General features: G+C 43.4%; 1 protein-coding gene and 1 long non-coding RNA gene across 3 annotated transcripts; one reads left to right on the top strand and one right to left on the bottom strand.

The window, feature by feature from the left end:
• LOC308482332 lies at positions 1–3,281 on the bottom strand. 2 transcript variants are annotated; one of them, XR_013989223.1, is made up of 3 exons: positions 3,148–3,281; positions 2,351–2,499; positions 1–167 (listed from the first exon to the last, which is right to left on the bottom strand). It is a non-coding gene; the product is annotated as an uncharacterized lncRNA (long non-coding RNA). The 2 variants fall into 2 exon arrangements; XR_013989224.1 differs by lacking the exon at positions 3,148–3,281 and adding an exon at positions 2,649–2,893.
• On the top strand, positions 2,498–26,706 carry LOC308482331 (hepatocyte nuclear factor 4-beta-like). Its single transcript, XM_081015343.1, has 10 exons — positions 2,498–2,632; positions 12,021–12,192; positions 13,428–13,522; positions 16,304–16,410; positions 17,835–17,990; positions 19,753–19,840; positions 21,466–21,618; positions 23,235–23,471; positions 24,137–24,256; positions 24,887–26,706. Exons 1-10 carry the CDS (start codon positions 2,515–2,517, stop codon positions 25,024–25,026), a joined length of 1,386 nt encoding a protein of 461 aa, XP_080871469.1. The 5' UTR covers positions 2,498–2,514; the 3' UTR covers positions 25,027–26,706.
• The last annotated feature ends 522 nt before the right edge of the window (positions 26,707–27,228 follow it).

Here is a 27,228-nt window from a genome sequence, read left to right as displayed (position 1 = left end):
TTGCACAACTTAATTATTTTATATCTTGCACATGATAACAAACGTTCTTGCTTGAAGATAGATTTTAGGGGTGGTCTTTGTTTCAGTTTTCACACTGGCTGATGGCAAACCAGACAGATCCAATCTTGTGTTTTCACAGGTCACATGTTGACGTGGTAATGCGGGGTCTGCAAGTCAGAGACAACGATCAGAGGTTGAGCCTAGTGACCTCCAGCAAAAGGTTAGCCAGTCTGAGGACTGAATTGAGGTCACAAGTATGAAAAAGAGCGAAAGACAGAAGATGTCGAGCTGTTCAAAGACTGGCTTTGGCTCGTCCCATTATTTGTATTATTTGTTTTATTAAAGGATTTATTAGGTTAAACTGGGCCTCCCTACTAATGGAGTTGAATCTGAGTTCAGGAAATTTGGCAGAGAAAGCAGTTGACTATCCTTTGGCCCAAAGCCTTCCTTCTGGAAATTGCAACCCCCCCCCCCCATCTCTTTCTCTTGAAACATGACTGCATATCAGAGTAGGTTTGCCTAGAGTTGAAATAACAATCCAATCATTCAATTTTCCATGGGTGTAATTTTAGTGAGGCACACACAAATTCAATGAAGGTCTTTCTTCTTGCTATCTTGGGCTGTGGGCCTCACTTTAAGTTTCTTGTTCAAACCTCCAAATCTGCCACCCACACAGTTTCAAAGTGTGCCACTGGATTTCATTCCCCATAACTGATGCTGCTCCCGCTTCTGTTTTTGTGGTGCTATTTAATGCATTTTGTGTGCATGCGTGTTCATATGTCAATGTACATATTTCAATTTGGTGGCCATTTTTTCCACATGCACCAGTGAAACAGAATGGTGGTGGCCAGCAGTGTGATCCAAATATGGCAGCCATTTTTAAATGTGCAAATGCATGCTCACATGAACAATGGGGACAATAGTTTGTATCAAGTGAAATTATTTGGGTGGAACAACTTCTGCTTTTGCAGTGGAACTTCCCTTTCCTTCCCTCTACTAACCCCCTGTCCCCTGTGCCCCTCCCAGATCTGCTCCAGAGGGTTGGGGGGATAACATAGAGCAGATTTGGGGGAGGTCACATGGGGGAGGAGGGAGAGGAAGATCCGCTGCACAAACAGAAGCCTTTCTGCTTGTGCAATGACTTCATTGGATACAATCCAGAGACTCAAAGTCCCCAAATGAGCAGCCCTAACTGTGGATACTAGTACCAGATACCAGTTTATACCAAAGTATAAACAAATACTGTATTAGCCCACTGTAATGGATCAAAGCGGAGCCAACAATGGAATAACTGAAACAATTATCCTTCTCTGCACCATTGTGGTTGGTGATACTAGGGCTGCCATACATTTTCGAAAGGTGGCGCTGTGTCCTGGATCTTAGGCAAATCAATTGAAAAATTGTGGGTTTTTTGTTAAAAAAACTCAACAATTTTGGGGTGTCTTGGTTTTTACTTTTTGAAATATGGCAACCCTAGGTGATACAGTAATGCATTGCATCTGGTATTAAAGTCTGGGCATTTGAGGACTTTGAGTTGTTGTCCCCATCATTCTTGTGGTCTAAGTTAATGTGCTTGCATGCACATATGTACAAAGGATTGCCATCTTTGTCACCCATATTTGACACCTGCCACTCCTTTTACATTTCAACTTTCCAATAGTTGTTCAGACACCAGAATTTTCAATGGCATATACACAATGGGTGCGCAGTACCAGCACACCTCTCTCTTTTGGTTAAAAAGAGTAGCACTTACTGTAACAACTTCATGATGAGTACCGGCAGCTATTTTTATGGGGGGGGGGAGCACTGGATATACATTATATTTCCCAAGCAGAAATACATGGGGGGGGGTGTTTGTTTGTTTGTTTGGTCTAAGAGCCAACAGTGGCCTTCATAGCACCTGGATAACTTTCTCTGTGGCTTCACATGCTTCCTATGAATGTGTGGCTTTCATGTAGTTTTCTCCACATAGCCGAAAACTTCCTTTTCTTTCACAAAATGGTGGCACTTTCCTTCCAGCATCCTTTCTGACAAATATCAACATTTAAAACCCTATAATAAAACCTAGAATGAAAAAGGGCATGATAGCCTCCAACACTTCATGTCCTGCAGAAAGAGTATGTTAGATCATCTGTCGTTGCCTGTGCTTTTCAAAATGTTTGCTTAAGGATTGCCATAAACCACACACTATTGAACGGAGGATGCAATTTAAGTTGATTTAGACCAGGTCTTATCTGCCACCATATAATCATGATTCAGGGCATAGACTCATAGGGCACAAGGCAGAGAGAGAGAGAGAGAGAGAGAGAGAGAGAGAGAGAGCATGCAATAAAGACTAGGTCATTTTTACCTTCCAACCTTCTGATAGTGGTGGGGGAGGGAACAGCGGGAAAGTTAGGTAATGATTTGTCATCCTCAAGCCTGCCGTAGTTGTCAACCCTACCGTGCTGGAGATCCTCGCTGTGATTGACAGCAGGGTCGTGGGGGCCTCACTTGTCTCTGTTGACAGTAATAATGCGGATTTGTCAAAGCCTAATGGACATGGAGATGCCAGATTACGCTGAGTCCCTCGACTCCTCATACACCATGTTGGAGTTCGAAAACCTGAGGGTGCTGCCCACAAACTCATCAGGTGAGTGAGGAGATACCTTCCGTTGCCTCTCCAATCGGCCTCTGCTACCTTTGTTCAAATGTTGTCCTCTTCGGTGGACAAGAAGGAATGGGGTCGAAGGGTGGAGGGTGTCGCGTTTGTGTGGGTGAACTCTTGGACTTCTGCATTGGGATGGGTCTTATGCTGCGGCCTTGAATTATATTGTCGATAAGGGACTTAGATTGAAAAGCTTGTTGTATTGTGATTGAGAAAATGTATTTCTAATCAATGGAAATCTCTTGGAAAAGGTGTATTCCACACCTCGCACACCTTGCTATGACATCACAATGCTGCAAAATACTTAGCCAACAGCAAAGACTATTGTTTATTAAGCCTGGAAAAATCTACTTTCCGAATATTATGCTGATGATGTATTTATCAAATAAATGGCATTTTATACCACTGTCCACTTTGTTTGGCCAGATGTACCATTGATAAATGAGATGGTGGGGAGAATACATTTAATATATATATATATATATATGAAATAGCTTGGCCTTCTTCTTCTACCTCTCCTCCTCCTCCTCCTCCTCCTTCTTCCAAATCACTCTTGTCTGAAGCTGATTTCTGGGGCACAGGGAGAGAGGTCATCAGAGTTTTGTTGGGCATGTTCATTGTGAATGTTCACGGAACTTGCATATATTTAGAATCTCATGTCATCTTGGTTCTGATTGTAGCTCTTGGATTTCATGACCATTCGGACTCACTCTTTACACATGTTTCCCCCATCTACCAGCTGAGGAAAACAGAACATTTTACATATCTGATGAAGTACAACATTTCATTTTCCAGAGGAGGAGATGTGTTTGTCTGTTGTAGCAGACGCAACAGAGAACCCTATGCTACCTTAAAGATGAACACATTAATGACTGGATAAGCTTTTGCGGACTGCAGTCAACTCTATCAGTCCATAAAACCTCACACCATTATAAATGAGTTAGTCTTTAAGGGGAGAAATGGCATTTCAAGCATCTGATAAAATGAGCTCGAGTCTTGTGCTACAAGATTTCTCTTAGTCTTTAAGGTGAAACACAGGTGCCTCCCTGTTTTTCTCAAACAATATGGTGACACCTTTCTGTGACTTTGACACAGAAGGTTTGTGGGTAGCTAGAAAGCTTGAGCTGATGTTTCCTTCAAATATGTTTTTTTCTTTTCTTACAACCTGTGGCTCAAGTGTCACTGACTGGACAGGACATCATTCCTAGGAGTACTTCTTGTGGTTCCCCATGCCCCCGAATTTCGGCCAGCCTCTGCTGTGGTAGGCAGCCTTTAGTGTGGCAGGCCCTGCCCTGTGGAACTCCTTGTCAGTAAAAGTTCAGCAAGAACTGTCCCTCCCTCCCTTCAGACATCTTTTGAAAGCTGTTTAATTTAGAAAGGGCTTTGCAACCTGATTTTTCTTTTAACCGATCAATAGCTATTGTTATTCATTGATGTTTTATTAACCTTTTTAATGATGTGTTATGGATCTTTGGTTGGTTTTATCTCTATAGCTCCACCTTGCTATATATTTAGAAAAGTTAGGATTCATAAATAAATTATATCTATACAATAGTGTAGAAACAACATGCTAGCTTTTTCTGAAAGGTGAAGGCTGTTTCAAGTTGGCATTGTGGTATTTGCCTACTTGTTAATAAGTAAACCAACATAGTCAGGAACTTGCTGTTTTGAAATGAGCATGTTTGTCTTGGGTAAGCATCCTCATCAAAAATTTGTCCAAACAGCTTAAAAAAGAAAACACCCCCTCCCTACAAGCTAGCCAAAACCTTGAGACCTCAACATATCCCATTAGTAAAATGATCCAAATGTAAGAGGTCTATCCAAGAGCTTTCACAAAGCTCTTACAATAGACAAACAGCCATCTTTTTAATGGTGTTTAGGGAAAATTAGGGGAAGTGCTTGCTCAAATTACGGAATTAGCAACTGGTTTAGAAGAAAGGAATTGTATTGTGTTCTCAGTCTCATTCTTATCCTGGGCTTTGGAGCTTTCACTAGTATTCCCGCCCCCCCGCCCCAAACAAAAAGGAGCTTTGATAAAGTGAAACTTCTCTGTTACAATGGGGAAGGGGGAATATATTGATCCCTGAAAGGAAGTTCACATTGAAACAAAATTAAGACTCTCAAAATGGTGGTACATCACTGAAGGGGGAGGAGATAGTTTTGCTGGCACTGCTCCTGCTTATTCTCTAAAGAGTGGTGTGCCAGGAAAACACTGAGGCTGGCTTTAGAGATGAAGAATAAAATTAAATCGAAATGTCTTTTAAAGCATACAAAGATGGTGTTGACATGAGGTGGTGGTGTTAAGCTGCACTGCTTATCACCAGAGATATCACGAGCACTCTCTTGAGTAAGGTGTTCATGACATTGACGCAAGCACACCTAATAGGACTCTGCAAGTTTACTGGCTGAAAAACTGAGCTCCCCTCCCCTCCACCGATTGCAATTTATTGCAGCTTGAGCACCAGGGAAATGGCATATCCTTGAAGCAGAAACACTTTGTAGAAGGAAAACTTGGCGGATCTCATCTTGCACAATAAACAAGCAACATCTGTGCACTTGTTTCTTGAAAAGCTAATCATCGGGTAGGGTTTTAGATATGCCCCGTTGAATCCTCTTATTTTGTCGAAGCCAATGCCCTTTCCAATGCAGATTTAAGAGTCAAAAGAATTTCTGAATTAAAATCCAGCGATGAAACCTTAACTTTCTTAATTTTGTAGTGATTTCCTGTAACCTCTAAGAACCCCACTGGATTTCAGTGGCCTTTCAGTAGCCTTCCCAGTTGTTAAGATGGTTCACTTCTGACGTGAAATTGAGGAAGAGCTCTATGGTAGAGCATCTGCCTTACATGCAGATGGTCCCAGGTAACATTCCAGCATCTCCAGGCAGGCCTGGGGAAAGCTCCTGCCTGAAACCCTGGAAAGTCATCATCAGTCAGTGTAGCCCAGGGTTTCCCAAACTTGGCCATCCAGCTGTTTTGGACTACAACTCCCATCATCCCTGACCACTGGTCCTGCTAGCTAGGGATGATGGGAGTTGTAGTCCAAAAGCAGCTGGAGACCCAAGTTTAGGAAACCCTGGTGTAGACAATACTGAGCTAGATGGACCAATAGTCACTTGGTATAAGATAACTTCCTATGTTCCCATGTGAAGCCAGCATAACTTGGCCTTATAAAGAACACCTATGTGGTTGCTTGGCCCCATTGCTACTCACTTCCAGGTGGACAACAAAGACAGTTTCATTTCAGTGGCATTTTTTGGAAGACTGCCTTGGGAAGGGGATTTTATGCCGACACTGTCTTTGTAATAATTTTAGCTTGTTTTATCCGGTATGATTGAAATTGTTCTTGCTTCATTTATTAGTATGCATTGATTTTTGATTTTTTTTAAATAGAAAATCATCTTGAATACTTAGTGGGAAAGTGGGATATAAATTGTGGCAATAAAAGAAAGAAATATACATCTCTTTTCAGTAGATTTTAGAATTTTGAAGATTCACCAGAAGTGGATTGAACCAGAACAAGATGTATGGTTGTAATCTAGAATACTTTCTTATCCTGTTTCTCGCCCCCCCCCCTTCTCTCTCTCCCCCTTTTCTTTTCTTTTCAAATTAACTCTTACAAACTTAGGAAATATTCCCCATCAGGCTACATCTATTTTTCTCTTAGGTACCATTTTAGCTGTCCTGGTCTTCCTAACTTACATTGTTTATGCTGGACTAACACCTGCCCCATGATACAATTCCTCATATTGTTGTTTCAATATCTGGCTGATGTATCTCATTAACTGGAATTGCTTTGACAACTGGCTTGGAAAAGGAACTTCTCTTATGAAAATGTTTCGTTGTTTGCCCTAATACTTTCCCCCATCCTAAAAGTTCAGCATGACCCTTTTCAAAAATGTCACAGCTGCAATCTGGTCCATGGGTGGTGGCCAGGATGACCAAGTCAAACAAAGGAAGCTTATTATAGAGTAACATACCAAGAAGGCAATAGACTATATATCTGGATTCATAGAGAAAGGCACAGGGCATTGGGAGTAAAAATGACTCCGCTCTTGAGGTGTGGCAGAACAGGCCAGATAACATCTCAATGCCGTTTCAATAAGCCTCACCCCACTCGTTGGCAAGGAATTACCCATAATAAAATACATTGTGGCATTGAGTAAGTTGATATCACATTATCAAGTGCCACATAACGTTCATTCTGCACTTGTAAGGAATCATAAGAACGTTAGAAGAGCCTTCTGCATCAGATCAAAACTCCATCTAGTCCAGCCATCTGTTCTCACAGTGGCCACCAGATGCCCTTTTGGGAAGCCTGTGAGCTGAACTTGAGTGCACCGGCACTCTCTCCACCTGTGATTGCCAGCAATGGGCAACAGCACCTACTCTTTGGAACACCCTGCCCATTGATATTAGGCAGGTTGCCTTCACTGTATTGTTCGAAACTTTTTTTGTTTCACCAAGCTTGCAAAGGCATGCCATTTTAACATGTAATTTTTAGCAGGTAGTATGGCTGATTTTATTTGCATTTTGGGACTTTGTGCGTGTCAGCTTGATTTTAATGCTTGCTTTCATCAATATTTTAAATGAATACTTGTTCTTGTTCTTTGTAAACCCCTTGAAGGTTTTCTGTCCAGTTAGCAGGATATACATTTTGTTCCATAAGAAGTACAGAAGAAGAAAGCAGGGAGAAACTTGACACACAAGCTGCAATTCCACTGCTAGCTCTGTGGAATTAAAATAATAATTGAGATTCCAAGATGAAAACTAGGACTGATCCTTTGTTATATAGAGAAGCTCTAGGCTGCTCTGAGTGACTTACAATTATAAAAGCACACATGATACAAAATTTAAAAGACATCAGATGGATGAAATGGCATCCATTGACTAAACCCTGCAAAAACACAAAGGGCAAAATCTTACCCCACACTACTAAAAGAAGAACACCAATACAGCCTAAGGTATTGTCATTCCCAAGTGACCCCAATTAACAGGCAACTAGTTGACTGAAGAGTAACATCTTTGCTTGCACCAAGAAGTTGAGACTGATGGCGCCAGGCACATCTCTCTACGCACACACATAATGAAAATACACAATAAAATAATTTCACCAGAACATTAAAATAAATTAAAGTGTACAATAAAACAAGGCCATTAAAACAACACAACAATTTTAATAGTCCCCCCCCCACACACAATTAGAGCAGGAATTTCAACTTAGCCAATTAGGGGAATGCTTGTCTAAACAAGTTTGTCTTTGAGAGCCGGAGGAATGCCAGTACTGATGGGGCATCTCAGATTTCAGCAGTGAGATCATTCTACTACAGTGGTTTCACCAGCAAAAAAGCCTGCCTTCGCGTTATCACAAGCTGATAGCCATCAGACCATGGTGACATTAACCAGGTTCCATTTATTGACCGTAATGCCCTTACTGGCCAATAGAGTGAAATAAAGTAGAGGGGTTTTTTAGGGCTTTATAAGTAAGAACATGGTCCAGAGTTGTTTAGGGATTTATAAGTAAGAAGGAGTAACAAAGAAATAATTAAGTCTATCTTGTTGAGTGCTAACCATAAACTTTATGTTTTCAGGTTTAAACGTCAGCCTTTTGTTTTGCATGCACTGTGTATATTGAAGATCAACAATGTGCTACGCACTTCCTCCACACATGATGCGGTTGTGAGGATACATTTTCTACCCCGAGACATTGCCATAAATTCCCAAACTGCACACAGTGCATCCATCACAGCCAGAATGTTTGTGGAACTTGGACGGAGTAGATTATTTTTCTGCCAGAGAATTCTCACCACAAATATATCTCAGAGCCACTCCCAGGAATTATTTTCCTGCCCCAGAACAAGGCCATTTATTGTATTTAAATTGGGGTATGTTTAGAGGAGATCTAGAACCCAAGTTCCATTAAGAACAGTTTAAAGAATTATTTTTTAGCCTGGAGAAGATTATGGAGAGACATCATAGTGGTCTTCAAATCTCTGAGGACTGTCGCACGGAAGATGGACAATACCTGGGCCACATCCACACCATACATTTAAAGCACTATTATACCACTTTAAAAGTCCTGGCTGCAATTTCTAGAGTTCTCTATGAAGAGTGATTGATTGTTAGACCACTCTGGAAACTGTAGCTCTGCGAGGCGAAACAAGGGATCTCCTAACAATTCTCATCACCTTTAACAAACGACAGCTCCCACAATTCTTTGGGGGAAGCCACGACTGTTTAAAGTGGTATCATAGTGCTTTAAATGTATGGTATGAATGTGGCCGTATATTGCCTGCTTTCTTCCCACCCACCACCTGCTTTTGAAAAGCACTTCATCCCCCCTCCTTTTGACATCATCATAGCATCACTAATATTATTTCACTCACTAAAAGAATCAGCCAGCCTTTTCTTTCCAAGCAAAGGCATTGAGGAGTATTTATGGCCAAATAAAATGTCATCATCATATATTCCAAGCTAACATTTACTTAGCTGAGTTAAACTAAATGACAGGTGGCAAGCATCAACAAGGAATTCCATTTTTTTAAAGGTTTCAGAAGGCAGAATGGAGCGATGTCCCTGTGGCAGAAAATATGAATGCCAATGATGCTTACCTTGGTCAGGCACCTTTGTGGGACGGTGCCAGGATCCAGCAAGCACTCTGGTGGCGAGGGGATTTCCTGAGCCTGGGTGAACCCACAGGAGAGAAGAGTGCTATTGTGTTCAGGCCTTGCTTGCAGCTTTCCCAGGGGCAGCTGGTTGGCCACTGTGAGAACAGGATGCTGGACTAAATGCATCATTGCCAGTGTGGTCTAGTGGTTAAGAGCAGTGGACTCATAATCTGGTGAACCGGGTTCGATTCCCCGCTCCTCCACATGCAGCTGCTGGGTGACCTTGGGCTAGTCACACTTCCTTGAAGTCTCTCAGCCTCACTCACCTCACAGAGTGTTTGTTGTGGGGGAGGAAGGGAAAGGAGGTTGTGAGCCGCTTTGAGACTCCTTAGGATAGTGATAAATCCAAACTCTTCTTCTCTTCATCATTGGCCTGGTCCAGCAGGACTCTTCTTATGTTATCTTCCCAAACACCTGAATGGCTAAACAAGGGAGGGACTTTTCAGTGCTCAGACCTGAATTGTGGGATTAGCTTCCAGAAATACCCACCCGACTCCATCACAGTTGAGCTTTAGGCATCTGATTCAGAGAGCAGAGGAGTCAGTAGATGACCAGCCTGTTCACTGCTGGGTGGCTTGGCTGCTTTACTGATGCTGTGGTCTCTTATAATGCTATGTTGTGTTTTAATTCTCATGGTTTTATTACCACAGGCCAACTTGGCGATTGTAAATATGAGAACGTCGGGTATAACTTATGGCTGTGCACAGCTCATCCTCCCTTCATCCAGCCTGTGGTCTCAGTTGGGGTGGGCAATCAGGTTACATCCCCCACCCCACCCACCTACCCCAGATCCAGTCCCAAATTACAGTTTAGGGGTGGGACTAATGTTTATTTTCCCCCTTTAAAACCTAATTAAACATACAGGTGGGGGATGTTGCAACTCCCCCCTGACTGAGAATAGGAGGGTTGAACCTGGAGGGGGCGCTGTTTCACAAGAGGCTTTCCTGCAGGCAAGTCACTTGGGAAGGAACACCCTGCATCCGCTGTTGCACAGAGACACCAATCGTGTGAGGTGTTGCTTCAGAGATGGTGCATCAGGCAGGAAGGAGAATCAGGCAGCACTGGGCTCCTATTTTCTCTTGAGAAGATGCAGCTGGTGGTCAGATAGGCCTTGGCCTCTTAGTGGAGGTTTTCTGTCCACTGTCTGCCTCTCATTCCTGCCTGATGCCAAGTTGGTTGCGTGTTTTTTTAATGTGAAATGGCAGCTGCCTGGATTGAGAAAGCAGCATTGGTAAAATAAGGTGGTCTGGGAGGGCAGTTGCTGGAAGATCCCTGTGCAAGACAAGAAAATAGAAGTCCGTTGGGATACTTCCATGTGTGCACAGTCTTGTTGCACCATCTTTTGCACGTGGCCTTGCACAACATTTCAGGATACTTGCTCACAGAAGATGCATTGCACATCATCACACAATGTTTTTCTGGTGGCTCTTGCACAACAGTTAAATTGAACAGCACCACTGCCAGAAATTTGTCCTCTATTGCATCTTTGGATCCAATTCTAAATAAATAATTCTTCCCCTCTCCCCAAAAGATGTCAACTGATCCTGGGTCGGCTGCTTTATTTCTCTGCTCTCTTGTGTGGTGTAGCTTGAACCACCTGAATCAATAGCTTTTTAATGATCAAGAATCTGTTTTGTTTTGTTTTCCATTTCAAGACCCATAAGGCACCATTTCTTGGCTTGGTCTTGGCTTGTAGCATCACATCCCAGGACTGCATAGACCAGGCATGGGCAAACTTGGCCCTCCAGATGTTTTGGGACTACAACTCCCATCATCCCTGACCACTGGTCCTGCTAGCTAGGGATGGTGGGAGTTGTAGTCCCAAAACATCTGGAGGGCTGAGTTTGGCTATGCCTGTCATAGACTGATTTTCAGGATCCTGATTGGACTAGCTTAGGAGTGGGCAGATCTTGCTTCCATGGCCAATTTCTGGAGGACCACCTAGAGTCAGCTGGTGGCTTTGCTAATTTAGACCACATTCATATCATAGACTTAAAGCACTGTGATAACACTTTAAATAGCCATGGCTTCCCCCCAAAATTCTGGGAACTGTATTTTGTGAAGTGTGCTAAGCAATGTTAGGAGACTCCTCTGTTCCCCTTACAAACCAATGTTGCCCATAGTTCCTTCTGAAGAGTGATAGATTGTTATACCAATTTTTGAATTGTAGCTCAGGGTGGGTAAAATGTGAGTCTCCTAATAATTCTCAGCACCCTTAACAAATTCTACAGCTCCCAGAATTCTTTGGGGGAAACCATGACAGATTAAAGTGGAATCATAGTGCTTTAAATGTATGCTGTGAATGTTGACTCATTTAATATGCAGCAGTGAGCAATGTGAATTTTGATTTTAAAAATCAGGCAAGACCCAATACTCTATGGATTGGGTTGGTTTTGCTCCTTTCCAGAGCTGGTCCAAGAGGAAAGATAGAGCTTACCTCCCCACCCATTCCCTATATAAAAGCCAACCAGATTGGTGGTTGCACCTAACTTAGACATAGGTGGTGAGACACCATCCTCCACTCCACTAGAGGACAGTAGGTTAGTTTATAAGTTGCTAGGCAGACCCAGCTGTATCCACTCCATACCTCTTACCTATGGTCACCTGTGGCAGCCGCCTCCCTCTGCCTCACAGTAGGACTGGCTCTGTTCCTTTCCATCCCCAGGACACCCACTTTATTGACCACTGGTGAACTTCTTTTTTGCAGATGCCATTGTTTCAGAGTCAGGGAGTGGCGGCCTGCTGGCGAATGGGATCAGCTCAATGTGTGCCATCTGTGGAGACCGTGCTACTGGGAAGCATTACGGAGCTTCCAGCTGTGATGGCTGCAAAGGGTTCTTCAGAAGGAGCGTCCGTAAGAATCACGTCTACTCGTGCAGGTAGATCTATAGTTTTGTAGGCCATCCTTGGACATTGACCGGCTTTTCCGTACACTTTGAACATTGTCATTGTCATTGGCTTGAAGATGAAGGCGAATGACAACTTGGAATTTTCTCTAGTTTGCACTGCCTGAAACAATATGTGAACCATCCTTTGAAATTCACACGTTTCCTAATTTTGCAGTGGAGTTCTCCATCCAAGTAATTTGTACAAAAATGTACATACTAGGGCAAAGTTTGCATATAAGGGCATGTTTTCATGAAAATAACACCCAACAGTGCATTATATTTGGGGAAATTGCGTGCAAAAACAAGCACATTTAATCAAAACTGGATAGCTCAGTTGTTTAGAGTATGGTGCTGGTAACAGCAAGGTTGCAGGTTTGATCCCCATAAGGGACAGGTGTTTTCCCTGAATTGCAGGGGGTTGGATGAAATGATCCTTGAGGTCCCTTCCAACTCTGATTCTATGGTCAGGAGAAGTTTGCACCAAATTTCTAATAAATTCTCATGAGGACTGTTTTAACTAAAATTCATAAATTGCTACACTAGCTTGAAAAAATGAATTTAAGCAGGTAGAAATGAGAAATGGTGAAACAGACAGAATTGCCTATCTCTGTTGGCCGTCCATGAAGCTGCCCTGACACTTAGCTGAAGCTAAGCAAGTCTGGCCAGTGGCTGGATGGGTGGCCACCCAGAGCCCACTTGTACTCCACCTTGGGTTCCATAATGGACAAATAGTGGGATATAAAATGTAAAATAAAATAAGAGTCTAAGACATTTCATTGCCTGAGGCAAAGAACAAGATAGCTCTTAACCCAACCACACTGACAGTTGACCCTTGCTTCAACCCCGGCAAAAGAACAGCATGCAAGGCAGCAGGATTTGGAAAGGGCTGGTAGCTCATTGTATCTGCTTTGCATCCAGAAACTCCCAGGTTTAATTCCCAGCATCTCCAGGCAGGGCTGGGAATGTCCACTCCCATCTGAAACCCCAGAGAGCTGCTACCACTCAGCATAGACAATACTGAGCTAGATGGGCCAATGGTCTGTCTTGGTATAAGCTTCCCCTGTTCCTATGCTTAGCAGAGGAGTGTCCAGCCTTTAGCATTGCTCATTGCCACCTTCACCTCTGGCATCTGCCATTGAAGGCAGCTGCCTCACTCTGCCAAATGATAGGACCGGCCCTTCATATCACCAATGATTTTTTCAGAGCTTGCCTCTTTCCCTTTCCAGATTTAGCAGGCAGTGCATAATAGACAAGGACAAGAGGAACCAGTGCCGATACTGCCGTCTGAAGAAATGTTTCCGGGCAGGAATGAAGAAGGAAGGTAAATGGTCTAAAACTATCCCCTGATCCAGAGTCCCATGTGCACTGCTGTGATGCTAGCCTTGCATTCAGTAGCCTGCTGCTAGCGTTGGGGGAGCTGATGAGTTGTGCCAAGTTCCACATCAGCAAATTCCTTTGCAGCACCGTTAATGAGAGTGCTGAATCACAACGGATGAATTCTGAATCACAAATAGGCAGAGCTGGATCATGTGGTTTGGAAGGGGGGGGGGTTGGAAAAAATTTAGGACATTGCCCTGACAGTGCCATCCCAAGACATTTTGCTTCCTGAAGCAGAGTTCAAATCTGTATTAGTAGTTTGATTTATTGTCTACCGTTCACTATGCAGTCTCAGGGCAGGTTTCAGCCATTCAAAAATACATTAAAACCAGTTAAAGACAAATTGCAATCGCAAGAATATAATGGCCCCTGAAAATATACCTCTCTAGTGTCAAAGGCCAGAGGTGCATCTTCAGTATTTGATAAAGACAGTATAGTGATAGTGCCAGATGAAACAAGATGAAAAACAAGGATAGAAACCTCATCTTGTTTTAAATTTCCTAAGCTGCTTTGAGAGCTTTATGCAGGAAAAGGGGACTATTTTTTTAAAATAAAATAAAATAAGTAATTAGTATATAAGCAGAGCACCAGATGTTGCATTCAGACCTTCATCATTTACATAGTATATGCGTATCTAGTGAAAGTTTTGGGAAGTTACTGATTTGCTTCCTTTGCCAGAAAAGTGACCTCTACTGGGACATGTATCGATTTCCTATTGTTTTTTTAATTTCCGCCCCTTGCCCCACCCTGATCCACCCCCTCTGTAGCAACCCAATCAGGTTTCAGGGGAAATGAAGTAAATTGTTTGGTTGGTGTTGCACTAGGAAGTCAAACAGCAAACACAGTCCTGTTTGTTCAAGATTTTGGACCTGGAAGGGACATTGAAGTTTTCCATCATTCGATTGCAGAATGCTCAGCAAAATTCAGATATAGCAAGGCTCCTGATAGGAAATGCCCAGTGATTTTCTACATCCTAAATTCTGGTCCAAAACACCAAGAAGGCATTGAGTTGGCAAAGGCAGAGTCAAAACTTGCTCTGTGATCATGCTGTATTTCCAGTGATGCAGTTTCAGTAAGCCTCTGTGTCTGTCCAGCCTTTCAGATAGGCTACTGGCTTCAGCTTAGAGATGGAGGAGAAACTCAATTCAGTTTGCATGTATGGGCAAACCTTCCTAATTCACACTTTCCGTAATTATACACTATCTGAAATGCAGCCATCCTTCAAAATTCACACATCTTTGAACTTTGCAATCTACTTCTCTAGTCAGTAACAAATAGAAAAATGCACATATAGAGGCAAAGTGTTCACAAAAATGCATATATAAATGAAAACTGCATATGAAATGCATTATATAAGGGGAAATTGCTTTGCAAATATGTGTACATTAGGGAAAGCTGCATACAAAAGTGTGCGCATTAGGAGGAATTCACACTAAAATGCTGCTGAATTTTCACAAGGAAAATGTGGAGAACTCAACCTAATGCTGGGAAACAGAAAATCTGAAATTCACAGGTTTGCCCATCCCTGTCTCAGTCTTAATGTTTCCATTCATCAGAAATGCATTGCAACGCACTCACCACCTAATAATGACTTACTTTTACAGTAGGTAAAATATTAACTGGATAAGTTTCTTCCAAGGAGCCTCCTGCGATAATGCCAAAATCATCTTGAGAACGTCATGCTTTAGGCTGGGGGGTTGTTATCTGCCTTGAAGGGAAAACAGAAAAATATACACCATAAACCACACAAAAGATAAACAAGGAACCACTTTGCTCTCCAAAGGGTGTGATTATGATAGGAGCATTAATGCAACTCACTTCAATTGGATCCTGTCTTCATTTGTGCTTTAAACAGTATGTGACACACCTGTTTTTTATCTCTTGTGTGGATGACCTTTTGGCCTCACTTTGTCATAAAATAATTCTGTTCTCAGGGTATATATAAGCCTAGCTTATGCATCCATATACCTAAGTGGGACCCACAAAAGCTTTCAAGACAAAAATGTGTTTGTTAGCCTTTAGGGTACTGTGGGAGAACACTGAGTCAGATCATTGGCCCATCTAGCTTGGTATTGTTGACACTTAATTTATATCCTGGGCTTAGCGTAAATGAAAACAGATGCAACTTAAACCACACAATGAATATCTACAGCGGCACTGAAAACAAACCACACAGAAAGACAAAAATACAACACCCACCCTCAGAAGACACTGCCACAACAGCTAGTTGGTGGCCAAGGACTGTTGGAACAAAATATACATCTTTGCCTGCTGGCAAAAGGAAAGCAGAGGGGGGCGTCATTCTACCTCCCCATGGGAGGGAGGTCTACAATCTGGGAGCAGCCAGCAAGAAGGCCCTGTCTTGTGCGCTTACCAAATATGCCTGTCATGGAGGCAGAGAAACACCTCCCCAGAATATCTCAAAGCCCAGGCAGGCTCACATAGGGAGAGGAAAGTAAATATGAAAGGAATATGAATTCAAAGGTTGTGAACATTTGCAAATGATTCTAATCACGTCGCCACCAGAACACTTGTCTAGGGGTTCTCCCTACCTGACCTGACCAGTTCCCAAGATTCTTAGCAACTGCATTTGGTGCAAATCCAGTAAGAAATGTAAACTTCGGAAATTACAGTGCAAGTCAGCCCTCTTGCTTATTGACAATTGGTTGTGTGGTCATTGGAGGGGATGCCTGCCTGACACGGTTGCTTCGTCTCTCTTGCAAAGCTGTACAGAATGAGCGTGACAGGATCAGCATCCGCCGGAGCAGTTACGAAGACAACGGAGCCCTGTCAATCACCATTCTGACCCAAGCAGAGGCGATGGCGCATCAGGTAGGAGGGGAACCTCCCCATTTCTTCTTACATCTTATGGTCATTGGGAGTCTTCTTATCCTGAGGTCCTTAACCACACTGAAACCTGGCAATAGGGTATACAGTGGTACCTCGGGTTAAGAACTTAATTCGTTCCGGAGGTCCGTTCTTAACCTGAAACTGTTCTTAACCTGAAGCATCACTTTAGCTAATGGGGCCTCCTGCTGCCGCTGCGCCGCCAGAGCACGATTTCTGTTCTCATCCTGAAGCAAAGTTCTTAACCTGAAGCACGATTTCTGGGTTAGCGGAGTCTGTAACCTGAAGCGTATGTAACCTGAAGCGTATGTAACCTGAGGTACCACTGTAATCTTCTGCGGCACCTAGGCAGCACAATGTGGTTCAAGTCACATCTAAAGGTGAACCTACCTAGTTCGTACTTTCCAAAACAATATGTGATTTGAAACACAGCCATCTTTTGATATTTGTGTATCTCCATATTTTGCAGTGCGATTGTCAAGCCAAGTAATGGGTTCAAAAATACTAGGGTGAAATGTGCAATAAAATGTGTATATAAGCAAAGAACAACAACAACAAAAGGAGCAAAAGTGCGTTGTATTAAGGAGAATTGCATATATGCTCTAAAATGAATTTTTGTGAGAATTAGTTGTTGGGGAAATGTGGATGACTGAACTTAAGGCAGTCAAAATGAGAAACCAAAATGGACAAATTCATCCACCCCCAAACAACTGGCTAGTTTAGTAGGCCAAAGCAGGACAGAGACTGTACATGGCTATGAACTCTTCAGCCTCCCTGAATGCCCACATTTCCTGAAATCCCCAACATCCTCAGCTGGGCTTTCCCATTAGCCCCAGTAGGTGGGGAAGCTTCTGACTGTATGTTTGGAATTTGTTTATCATTTTTTGGCTGTAACATCCAGACCATTCCCCCCCCATCCTTTTCTTTATTCTTTTTCATTGTTCAACCACTCCCTACCACATGGAAGATCTTATCCAACAATGAACTCTGGAGAACTCTTAAGCTTCCCACATTTCGGCTACTTTTTGTTTGGTCCTAAAATAAAGGTATTAGCTAACTGTGTACTATGGAGTTAGTTTCTCTGTCTCTCTTTATGAAGAAATTCTAAAGTGCCCCAAACAGGAATCAATAAATAAAATGCAAGCCTCTTGCACCGAAGGACTACAGATTTCCAGAACTTGGAGGGTGAGTTTGGGCACAAGGCAAATTCATAATGTCAACATACGTTGTTGATAGAATAGTTGTGATCTATTGCCACCTTCTGGACAAAAGGGTAACTTTCCATTTGGGCACGATAGACTCATCTATACTGATGGTGTGTTATATGGAGGGGTGAAGGAGTGGGAAAATGGGGAAGAAGGAGATGTAGGATTGCCTAGTTAAAGGGTGCCTGATCTTTTCTCTTACAGTATTCGGCTCTCCGTCCTGTGCACAGCGCCGATATTGCCATGAAGAAGATTGCAACCATCAACGATGTGTGTGAGTCGATGAAGCAGCAGCTCCTGGTCCTCGTTGAGTGGGCAAAATACATCCCAGCATTCTGTGAGCTTCCCCTGGATGACCAGGTGAAAAAAGCAACTTTTGGGGAGGAAGAAGGCGTATGTGGCTTCTGCAACCTGGATTCTTTGAACGTTATGCTTTCCTTCTGCAGACCTGCAATGTGCAAAGGAGAAACTTCCTAACTCAAAAATCTGTACATTTGTTCGTTTCACAACAGTTATGGATTGATTTAGTGATTTGGGAGAGAGAGAATAGAAAACCTGGGTGTAAAAGATTAGCATTTTTCAAGCTGACACATGTATTGCATGGCAACTGTTGCACAGAGCCTCAGATATCAATGAGCTGGATGGGTAGGATGTTATGGAATGTTAGCGAACATTGCACTTGCTCAGAGAACAGATGTTTTCTGCTTCTGAGAGGGGAGTGGAAGTTGTCAGTTTGGCTGAGATGAAAGCTTCGCACAGACCCTAGAGACAGGAGTGGGGTTGGTCTAGGAAGAAGTCTCAGTCCAAGAGAGAAGTAACCCCCATAAGCAAGGTAACCAAAAACAGGGTAGAATGGACTGAGAAAAAGGTACCTGAAGGGAAGGTGTTGATGGAAGAGAAGGGAACTTGGGTAATTGGACAGATGAGGTGACAAACTGGGGCAACAGGAGGCTCTGAAGAGACCTCATAGCACTTAAGGAGGTGGGGAAGAACATAAAAAGAGCCTGCTGGATCAGGCCAATGGCACGTCATGGATCAGGCCAATGGCACTGAGGGTTGTAGGTAGGCAGCATTGTAGGAACCCTAGGGAGGCAATGAGTGTGAAGAAGCTGTAGGGAGGTTACCAGGGAACAGATTTCACATATTGAGGCCAGCTTGGATGTAACAATCCTAGCTGCTACTCCAGTTTAGCAGGCTTGGGGAAAAGCATCAGGTTTGGATGGTCACTTCTACATTACCAAAACATATATTTTAACTTTGGTATGTTTTAAAGTATGGTTGTGATTTTTTTCTCAGTTTTATTGTTTTCTTTTTTGTAAATTGCTTTGAGGGCTTTTTTACATTTGTGTATACATTTTTATGAAATACACACACACAGGAAATGCACCATTTGTAAAGGCGACAAAAGGAGAGGACAGGTTTGCATACGCTTTGCAAATGCTCATTTCCTATCTATAGAGGTGCATTGAAAGATAATGGCTATAATTCACACAGACGTTACTGTGACCAGTGTGGAGAAGACTGTGACCAGATGACCCATTTGCCAATGCTCACTGTCAAGTCTCACCTGCACTCCTTTCTTAGGGTCCTTTATTTTAAAACCAGGCTTAAGCCAGACAGCCCTTCAAACAGAGGCCACCTTTAAACAGGGGACTGACCTCTGTAGAGTTGGACACAAGGCCACCCTAGCCAGGCCTTCACACTCCTCTCCTTTTTGTGGCTTTGGGGCTTCAGTCCTAGTTAATTTCAAACAAGAGTTCTCCCATATATCCCAATGGGTAACTCTCTGGTTTTATGTCCATTTAATTAACAATGATCTTAAACCTATGGTCTGTATTTGGTTTTAGGATTCCTCCCCCCCCCCCCACCCCAGTACCAGTAAGGGGAAGAAAGTACAGAGGCTGTAGGTAGGAAGGAAGGAAATTTATGGCAGCACCAGACATAAGGATGTTGGCTGATTTATTTCATGTTTTGATCACTTCACCAGAACTAGGATCTGATCAAGATCCATTGTTGACATGCATCAGTAAAGCAGACTACTGTTTAGTCAGTATGAAATTGTTCTTTCTTCTCTCTCTCTCTTTCTCTCTCTCTCTCTCTCTCTCTCTCTCGGGATTCACAGGTTGCCTTGCTAAGAGCCCATGCTGGTGAGCACTTACTGCTGGGAGCTGCAAAGCGTTCTATACCATACACAGATTTTCTATTACTAGGTAAAATACCCATGCACTATAACTCACCTCATTGTCTGGTTTCCACAGAGTAACCAGATCTCTGTACTCTCTCCATGTTTTCAAAACCACAGTGGTTCATTATTATATTTTTGGTATTATAGAATAAGACAACTGGAAAGATTACCCCCAAAGACCATATTGTCCAACTCCCTCTAGTAAGGTGAAAGGTAAAGGTAAAGAACCCCTGGATGGTTAAGTCCAGTCAAAGGCAACTATGGGGTTGTGGTGCTCATCTCGCTTTCAGGCTGAGGGAGCTTTCCGGGTCATGTGGCCAGCATGACTAAACCACTTCTGGTGCAACGGAACACCATGATGGAAACCAAAGCACACAGGAACACGGTTTACCTTCCCACCACAGCGGTACCTATTTATCTACTTGCACTGATGTGCTTTCAAACTGCTATGTTGGCAGAAGCTGGGACAGAGCAATGGGAGCTCACCCCATCGTGGGGATTCGAATCGCCGACCTTCTGATTGCCAAAGCCCAAGAGGCTCAGTGGTTTAGACCACAGCGCAACTTGCATCCCTCTAGTAAGTTAACAATAATATATAAACACCCCACCCTAAAATGTATCACCCTAACACAAGAAGATCCCTGTTGGAACCTGTTTCCCACAGAAGATAAGCCAGGTGTTTCTTTAAAGCTCACATGAAGCAGGGCAAGAAATTCACATAATTGATTGAATTTATGCAGTATGTAAAGAAGTACTTTCTTCTGTCTCAATTTCACTGAGCCTTTATTATGAGAGAGGGGGGAAATATCTCTCTGGTTCCCTCTCTCCACACTAAAGATAGCACATTAGACAGACAGCTTTACAAACAGCCACCATATAATATCCCTTTTACAATGCAAATCTATACATGTCTACTCAGAAGCAAGCCCCAGGGAGTTCCATGGGACCTACTGCCAGGAAAATGGGCATAGGATTATTGCCTTAAAGTGTATCCTATGCATCCATTGTCTACTCAAAAGTAAACCCCCCTGAGTTCAATGAGGCATACTGCCAGGTAAGTGTACATAGGGTTGCAACCTGAAAAGCCCCGAACACTCTAGCTTGGAGATGGAGATGGGACCCTCTAGATGATGCTGAACTCCAACTCCCCCCATTGGTCATGTTGGTTGTGGCTGATGGGAGCTGGAGTCTAAGGACATATGAAGGTCTACAGCTTCCACATCACTCTTACATCCTTTCCCCAACAGAGAAGGGGGTCCACCCTTTTCATTCTTTACCATCAGGTTTTCAGACAAGGCAACCAGAGAACTGTGCCTTAACTTTGTTTGGTGAAGAGCCCCATTTTAAATCCAGAAGCTTGTTCATTCTTACTTGCGGGGCCAATTTGTTAAAAATAATAATTTTGAAACAGCACATCAATATTTGCAATAAACATTGGAGAAGGTCTAAAGAGCTCAGTGGCAGAACATCTGCTTTCCATGTAGAAGGCTCCAGGTTCAATCTCTGGCATCTCCAGATTGGGCTGGGAGACAATACTGAGCAATACTGAGACAATACTGAGCAAGATGGCCAAGGATCTGGTGTATAGCAGCATCCTATGTTCCTCTTTGCAGCAAGGTAATATGCTTTTTCTCCTCCCTCCCTTTTCAGGAAATGACTTCATCATCCCAATGCACTGTCCAGAGCTTGAAATTGCCCGTGTAGCTACCAGAATTCTGGATGAGCTGGTGAAGCCCTTGCGAGAAATTCAGATTGATGAGAATGAATACGCTTGCCTGAAAGCCATTGTGTTCTTTGACCCAGGTGAGGACCTCTCATGTGCTACTGAACGTCACAAAATCCATTAATCATCAGAGGATGATGCAGATTTCAGCAGCAAGGCTCCACTGCTTATCCATCCACTATGCTTCAGGTTCCTTCCTGGACCATTCATTGATATGGTACCCCCTTCACCCTTTCTTCAGAACCCTCCCACAAACATCAGTTTTATTTAAGGCCTTTTGCTGAACCCCTTAATCCTCTAGGTATACTGGAGGAATTCAGTTTTGGTGAATCTGAAAAATGAACTACCTGATCTACACCTTCAGGATTAATGTGTGGACCGGAATGCTTTTTTTTAATTTTTATTTTGCACGTCTCTGAATATTACAACATGGTTCTTGACTCATGCGATTTAGCATTTTTATTGTAGGAGAAAAGAGTGTTTAGAAATGCATAAGGTAAAGGTAAAGGTAAAGGGACCCCTGACCATTAGGTCCAGTCGTGGCCGACTCTGGGGTTGTGGCGCTCATGTCGCTTTATTGGCCAAGGGAGCTGGCGTGCAGCTTCCAGGTCATGTGGCCAGCATGACTAAGCCGCTTCTGGCGAACCAGAGCAGCGCACGGAAACACTGTTTACCTTCCCGCCAGAGCGGTACCTATTTATCTACTTGCACTCTGACGAGCTTTCGAACTGCTAGGTTGGCAGGAGCTGGGACCGAGCAACGGGAGCTCACCCTGTCGCGGGGATTTCAACCGCTGACCTTCTGATCAGCAAGTCCTAGGCTCTGTGGCTTAACCCACAGCACCACCCATGTCCCACTAGAAATGCATAGGTTGAAACAAAATTATTTATAAAACAGCTATTTTTCAATAATGTATTTAAATACAAATCTTCATGCAGATTTCTTAGAAAACAGCAACAAAATATGCAATAAGAGGATAATTTATTTATTTTAAAAAGGTATACCCTGAGTTTCACCATCTCAGTCCCCAACAGTCTTACAAAATAGAAACATATGATATACAACATTTGAAACATAAATTAAATGCCAGAGATTTAAACATCAGTGCAGCAGAGTGGTCCTGGCATAAAACAGTTTCAACCAGGTGTCTGAAATTTAGCAGGAGTGGTACAGGTTAATGTGGAAATGGGTTGGAACAAGCTATGAGCACATGTGAAATTAGCATGGGGCATCTTTATCCCATAACCAAGCCTAAGTCCATCCAATGGTATTTGCCCTTATCCATCCCTTGCTCCTCTTGTCTCTCCTTCACCCTCTTCAGTTGTCTTCACCACATGTCCATTTCCTGGGGCAGGGAATTCCACAAACTGGGCTTCACTAGGGAGAATGTTATTTCATGCACTGTTGCGAACTATGTCTCAGATGGCGGCGCAGGGCACACAGAGAAATCTCCTCAGGTGATCTCAGAGGGTACTGTGCATATCCTAGTTGCAAACCCTTTCAGGCAGGGACAGGGAAACTGCTGCTCTCCAGATGTCGGGCTCCAACCCCCATCAGTCCCAGCCAGCATGGCCAATGGTCAGGGCTGATTGGGGTTGGGGGTGGAGTCCAACATATGGAATACCACAAATTCCCCTGAGTCAAATTGCTGCATGCAAGCCAAACTAACCTTAGTTAGTTTCTCTCTCCCTCCCAGATTGCAAAGGCCTGAGTGAGCCCGGGAAGGTGAAAAACATGCGTTTTCAGGTACAGGTGAACTTGGAGGATTACATCAACGACCGGCAGTATGACTCGCGAGGCCGATTCAGTGACATTCTCCTCCTGCTGCCTCCTCTCCAAAGCATCACTTGGCAGATGATTGAGCAGGTCCAGTTCGTCAAGCTCTTTGGAGTGGCAAGGATCGACAGCTTGCTGCAGGAAATGCTTCTGGGAGGTAACAATATTTGGAATGGTGCTGTGTCTTTCTCACCTGTGTGTCTTAAAACAGAGGAGAGGACCCTCAGGCCTAGAGGCCAGAATGTGACCCTCCAGACCTTTCTATATGGTCCTCAGAACTCTCCCTAGGCCACACTCTTCACTGGCTTTGTGTCATGCCAGAAAAGTTTTTGCCTTGTTCGGATGTGTCATTGAACTCTGGTGATGCCCCTTGATTCCATGGATAGAGAACGTACAGGTGTGTGTAGACACTAGCCTACTAGACAAAGGTAAACTTGCTGCACCCACTTTTGCCTTTCACCCTGCCCACTGCTGGTACGTGGCCCTTGCAGAGTTGCCCAGAAGGAAAGGCAGCCCTTGGATTGGAAATGTTACCCCGCCTGTACCTTTAAACAAAACTAGGGGGAATGACACACTTTGGGCAAAATCCAGGAGACAAATCCATCCGTCCATTTGGGTGTTTGCGTACAAAGAGAATGGCATAATTAGAAAATGCTTTCTGAAGGCTCAGAGTGGGTCACATCAATAAAAGCAAAAGGATTGCATTAGGCTTTCCCATTAAAGGCAGAATGAACTTCAGAACAAAGAAAAATGACGCCTGTGTTTGGTATTTGGTCAATAATGACTGGCAGAATGAGACAGCTTTTCTCTCTGTTCATGCAGGGACAACTATGGATGCACCACAGTACCAGTCAGGACCTTCCAGCCTTAACATGGAGCCTCTTCCAGGACACATTGTGCTCCCCAGCAGCATCGGATCTGTAATTCACACCATTTCAGCCTGTAGGTGTCCAATTTCCTATCTGTTTCACTTAGTTAAAACCTTTGCTTATTAAGGCTATGCAGATCTTTCCTCTGAAATATTAAATTCTGAATGTGCACATATTGGAACATTTCAGAAAGGCATGCGCTTTCTTCCAAGGAGCGAGGATAAGAAGAGGAAAATCTGGGAGCGATGTTTCAATTTCACTGCTAAAATTTAAGATGCAATATGCAATTTCCTGAAAAGGAAATTGCATACTTTAAGTGCGCATTTCTTCACAGCAATGGGAGAAATTGTACACAGCAGTAATGTAATTCAATGATAGCAAAGATGCTTTGCATCCAGAAATATTCTGGTTTGATCCTGCCAGGATCCTGTCCAACCCAGAGACCTCTTTGGAGGGAAAGGTTCAGGGGATGATTACATACATAACATTTGCAGACTTAAAAAAAAAAAAAAAAGCTAGTGAATGCTACTCATATTCACTTGTATGATTCCAGTTCCTGATCTCCAATGAACATGCAAATTGCAGCAATGTCCACTCCTGCTCCCATTTCAGATGGAATTCCCCAACATCTATAGTCCTGACCCACTGGTTGAAGACTAATGCCAGGCAAATAACACCTTTTTGTGTTTTTTCCCCTCCACAGCATCTCCTGAAACATCCCTTCCTTCTCCTTCAACCAGTACAGGAAGTGAAGATTACAAGCTAGGTCCTGCCCCCAGGCCTGAAGTAGTACCTGCAACTGTTTTGCCTCAGGCGGTGATACCCAAACAGGAGATTCTATAAAGTACCACGCTGAAGAAATCAATAATTTAACCTTTCAAGTCTTAAGTCCAGTAGCAGCTAGCACTGCCAACCTCGCGGGGCCCTTTTCAGACACTGAAACAAAACGGCAACTTTCAGCAAAGACAGGAGAGAGCCCACCTGTTGGCAGTGTCCCCTTCCTACGGGTTCATGTCGTTTCCTCAGTTAGAATTGTAAGGTGTTTGGGGCAGGTGCTTCCTAATGAAGCAGCAGGGGTTCTTTGTTAATGGAGATTAAGTAGAAGATAGATGCATGTGTTCTAAGTTCTCTTGGCGACGGGTCTTCATGCTTGTGCGTGTTCATGCTTTCCAAGCTCAGCCTACATACCAACAATGCCTGGAAGGTTCAAGCAGCAGACAGACTCAGAGAGACACATTGAAAAATTAGAAGCAAAGAGCAGGAAGCACATTGTGAATCCTAGACCTGTCTGCTGCTCTCTTCTCCTCTGGGAAGCTCCACAGTGCTCCAGCACAGAGATACTCCTTCATGGGGCTTGGTAATATTACATCTTATGAGGCCTTAATAATGTGCTGCATACTAAAGAGGGCAAGCAAGCATAAATGCATCATCAGACCTTATTTCCAAAGTCCCGTACCCTCCCACATTTCTCCAATGAAAATAGGGACATCCTATTCCATAATAATACTAATTTTACTATTTATACCCTACACATCTTGACTGGGTTACCCCAGCCACTCTTGGTGGCTTCCAACTAACAACAACATTGAGAAGCTTCACTATACAGGGCTGCCTTCACGTGCCTCAGGGGTCGGATAACTCCATACTCTCCAACATTTCTCTGATGAAAATAGGAATGTCCTAAGGAAAAGCAGGACATTCCAGGATCAGATCAGGAACTGGGACAGTTCTGTAAATCTGGGACTATCCCTGGAAAATAGGGACACTTGGAGAGCATGGGATCCCAGCTGGCTCCCTGTTTCACTGCAGAACATCCAGTATCTCAGTCTTGCAGCACTCACTAAAGAGAGGCCCACTGATATTATTATTTGTGTAATTAATGGGTGTAAAGTGCTGTTTGCACTCTCCTCAGTTGGTATCTTAATGGAGGCTGGTTCATTTGGGAAAATTGGGCACTGCCCCACCACCCTCTAGCTGCCGTCTGCCAGTCCCCAGCTGCCTGCTTTCTTGCTACAGGACACTTGCTACAGGCGACACTGGCTGTCACCTTCCAACTTCTTAAGTCCCAGTGTTGGCCCTGTAGAACTCAGTGTGGAGGAGGATGGGGACAAAACTAAAATTAGTTGGCTCCACCTTGGCTCTATTTCTGTCTATATGGGTCTCCCTTACCAGTTCCAACGGGCATCAGTCTTCACTGAAGAGTGTGCTGCTCATCAAAAATTGGCAGTTTATTTTCTGTTAACACTCCCAGCTGTTGTGTGGTTCTTTTGGAACAGAATACAGGATACACAATCCAAAGTGGAGAAGATTGGTTCTGCTCATATCACAGCCACTGCCAAAATTGATTCCTACATTCCCATTGCTATTTCTTTTGATCCCATAGGTTTCTGTTTATTAATGTCTGATCAGCATACTATTAGGACTTACTAACGTTTCTGAGATTTGTTATGCCATTTCTAAAAGCCGTCAACATTTGAAAATAGGAACATGCTGTGCTTAAATAAAAAGTCATGAAGTATGTAATTAATGCTTCAGTCTTTTCATTGCTTCTTGGAGACAGAAGCCTCTTCATACGTGTCAAGCTATGAGGTGCTCCTAAGAATATGTATCATGTGAAAGCCACAAACCACTGTATTGACTTGGATGGATGCATTGCCACTGCTGCCCTCATGAAGCGGGAACCACGACTCATAGCAATTATTGAAAGCCAGGGTCACCAATGCTTTGGACCCAGTGATTACATTTAGGTTTTTGAGAAAGTGCTGAGGCACAAGTCACAAAATGGCTGCCATGGAGACATGACAGAGCATAACACAAAATGGCTGCTGTGAGGTATGTGGCAGAACACAAAATGGTACCGTCGTGCCTCTCCATCAATGGTAAACAAAGGCACCTACATTAGGCACTGCCAAACTTGCACACAGAGAGAGAAGCTCTTGGCACCTCTCCTGTGTTCAGAAGGGTGTCCTGTCCTGGTACACAATGAACTGTGGACATGCTTAGGAGGACATGTTCAATGTATCAGAGGCTGAGCCAGTGCAAATA

The sequence above is a fragment of the Podarcis pityusensis genome, assembly GCF_964106645.2.
Source record: "Podarcis pityusensis genome assembly, chromosome: 8".
NCBI classification, from domain to species: Eukaryota; Metazoa; Chordata; class Lepidosauria; order Squamata; family Lacertidae; genus Podarcis; species Podarcis pityusensis.
This window is presented reverse-complemented; position numbering and strand designations above follow the sequence as displayed.

Bases quoted from the DNA above. Each gene is read 5' to 3' on its own strand.
- LOC308482331 (XM_081015343.1), top strand. From the start codon at position 2,515: ATGCGGATTTGTCAAAGCCTAATGGACATGGAGATGCCAGATTACGCT. The intron at 2,633-12,020 runs GTGAGTGAGGAG...TCTTTTTTGCAG, and splicing joins GCTGCCCACAAACTCATCAG to ATGCCATTGTTTCAGAGTCA. The intron at 19,841-21,465 runs GTAAAATACCCA...CTCCCTTTTCAG, and splicing joins CACAGATTTTCTATTACTAG to GAAATGACTTCATCATCCCA.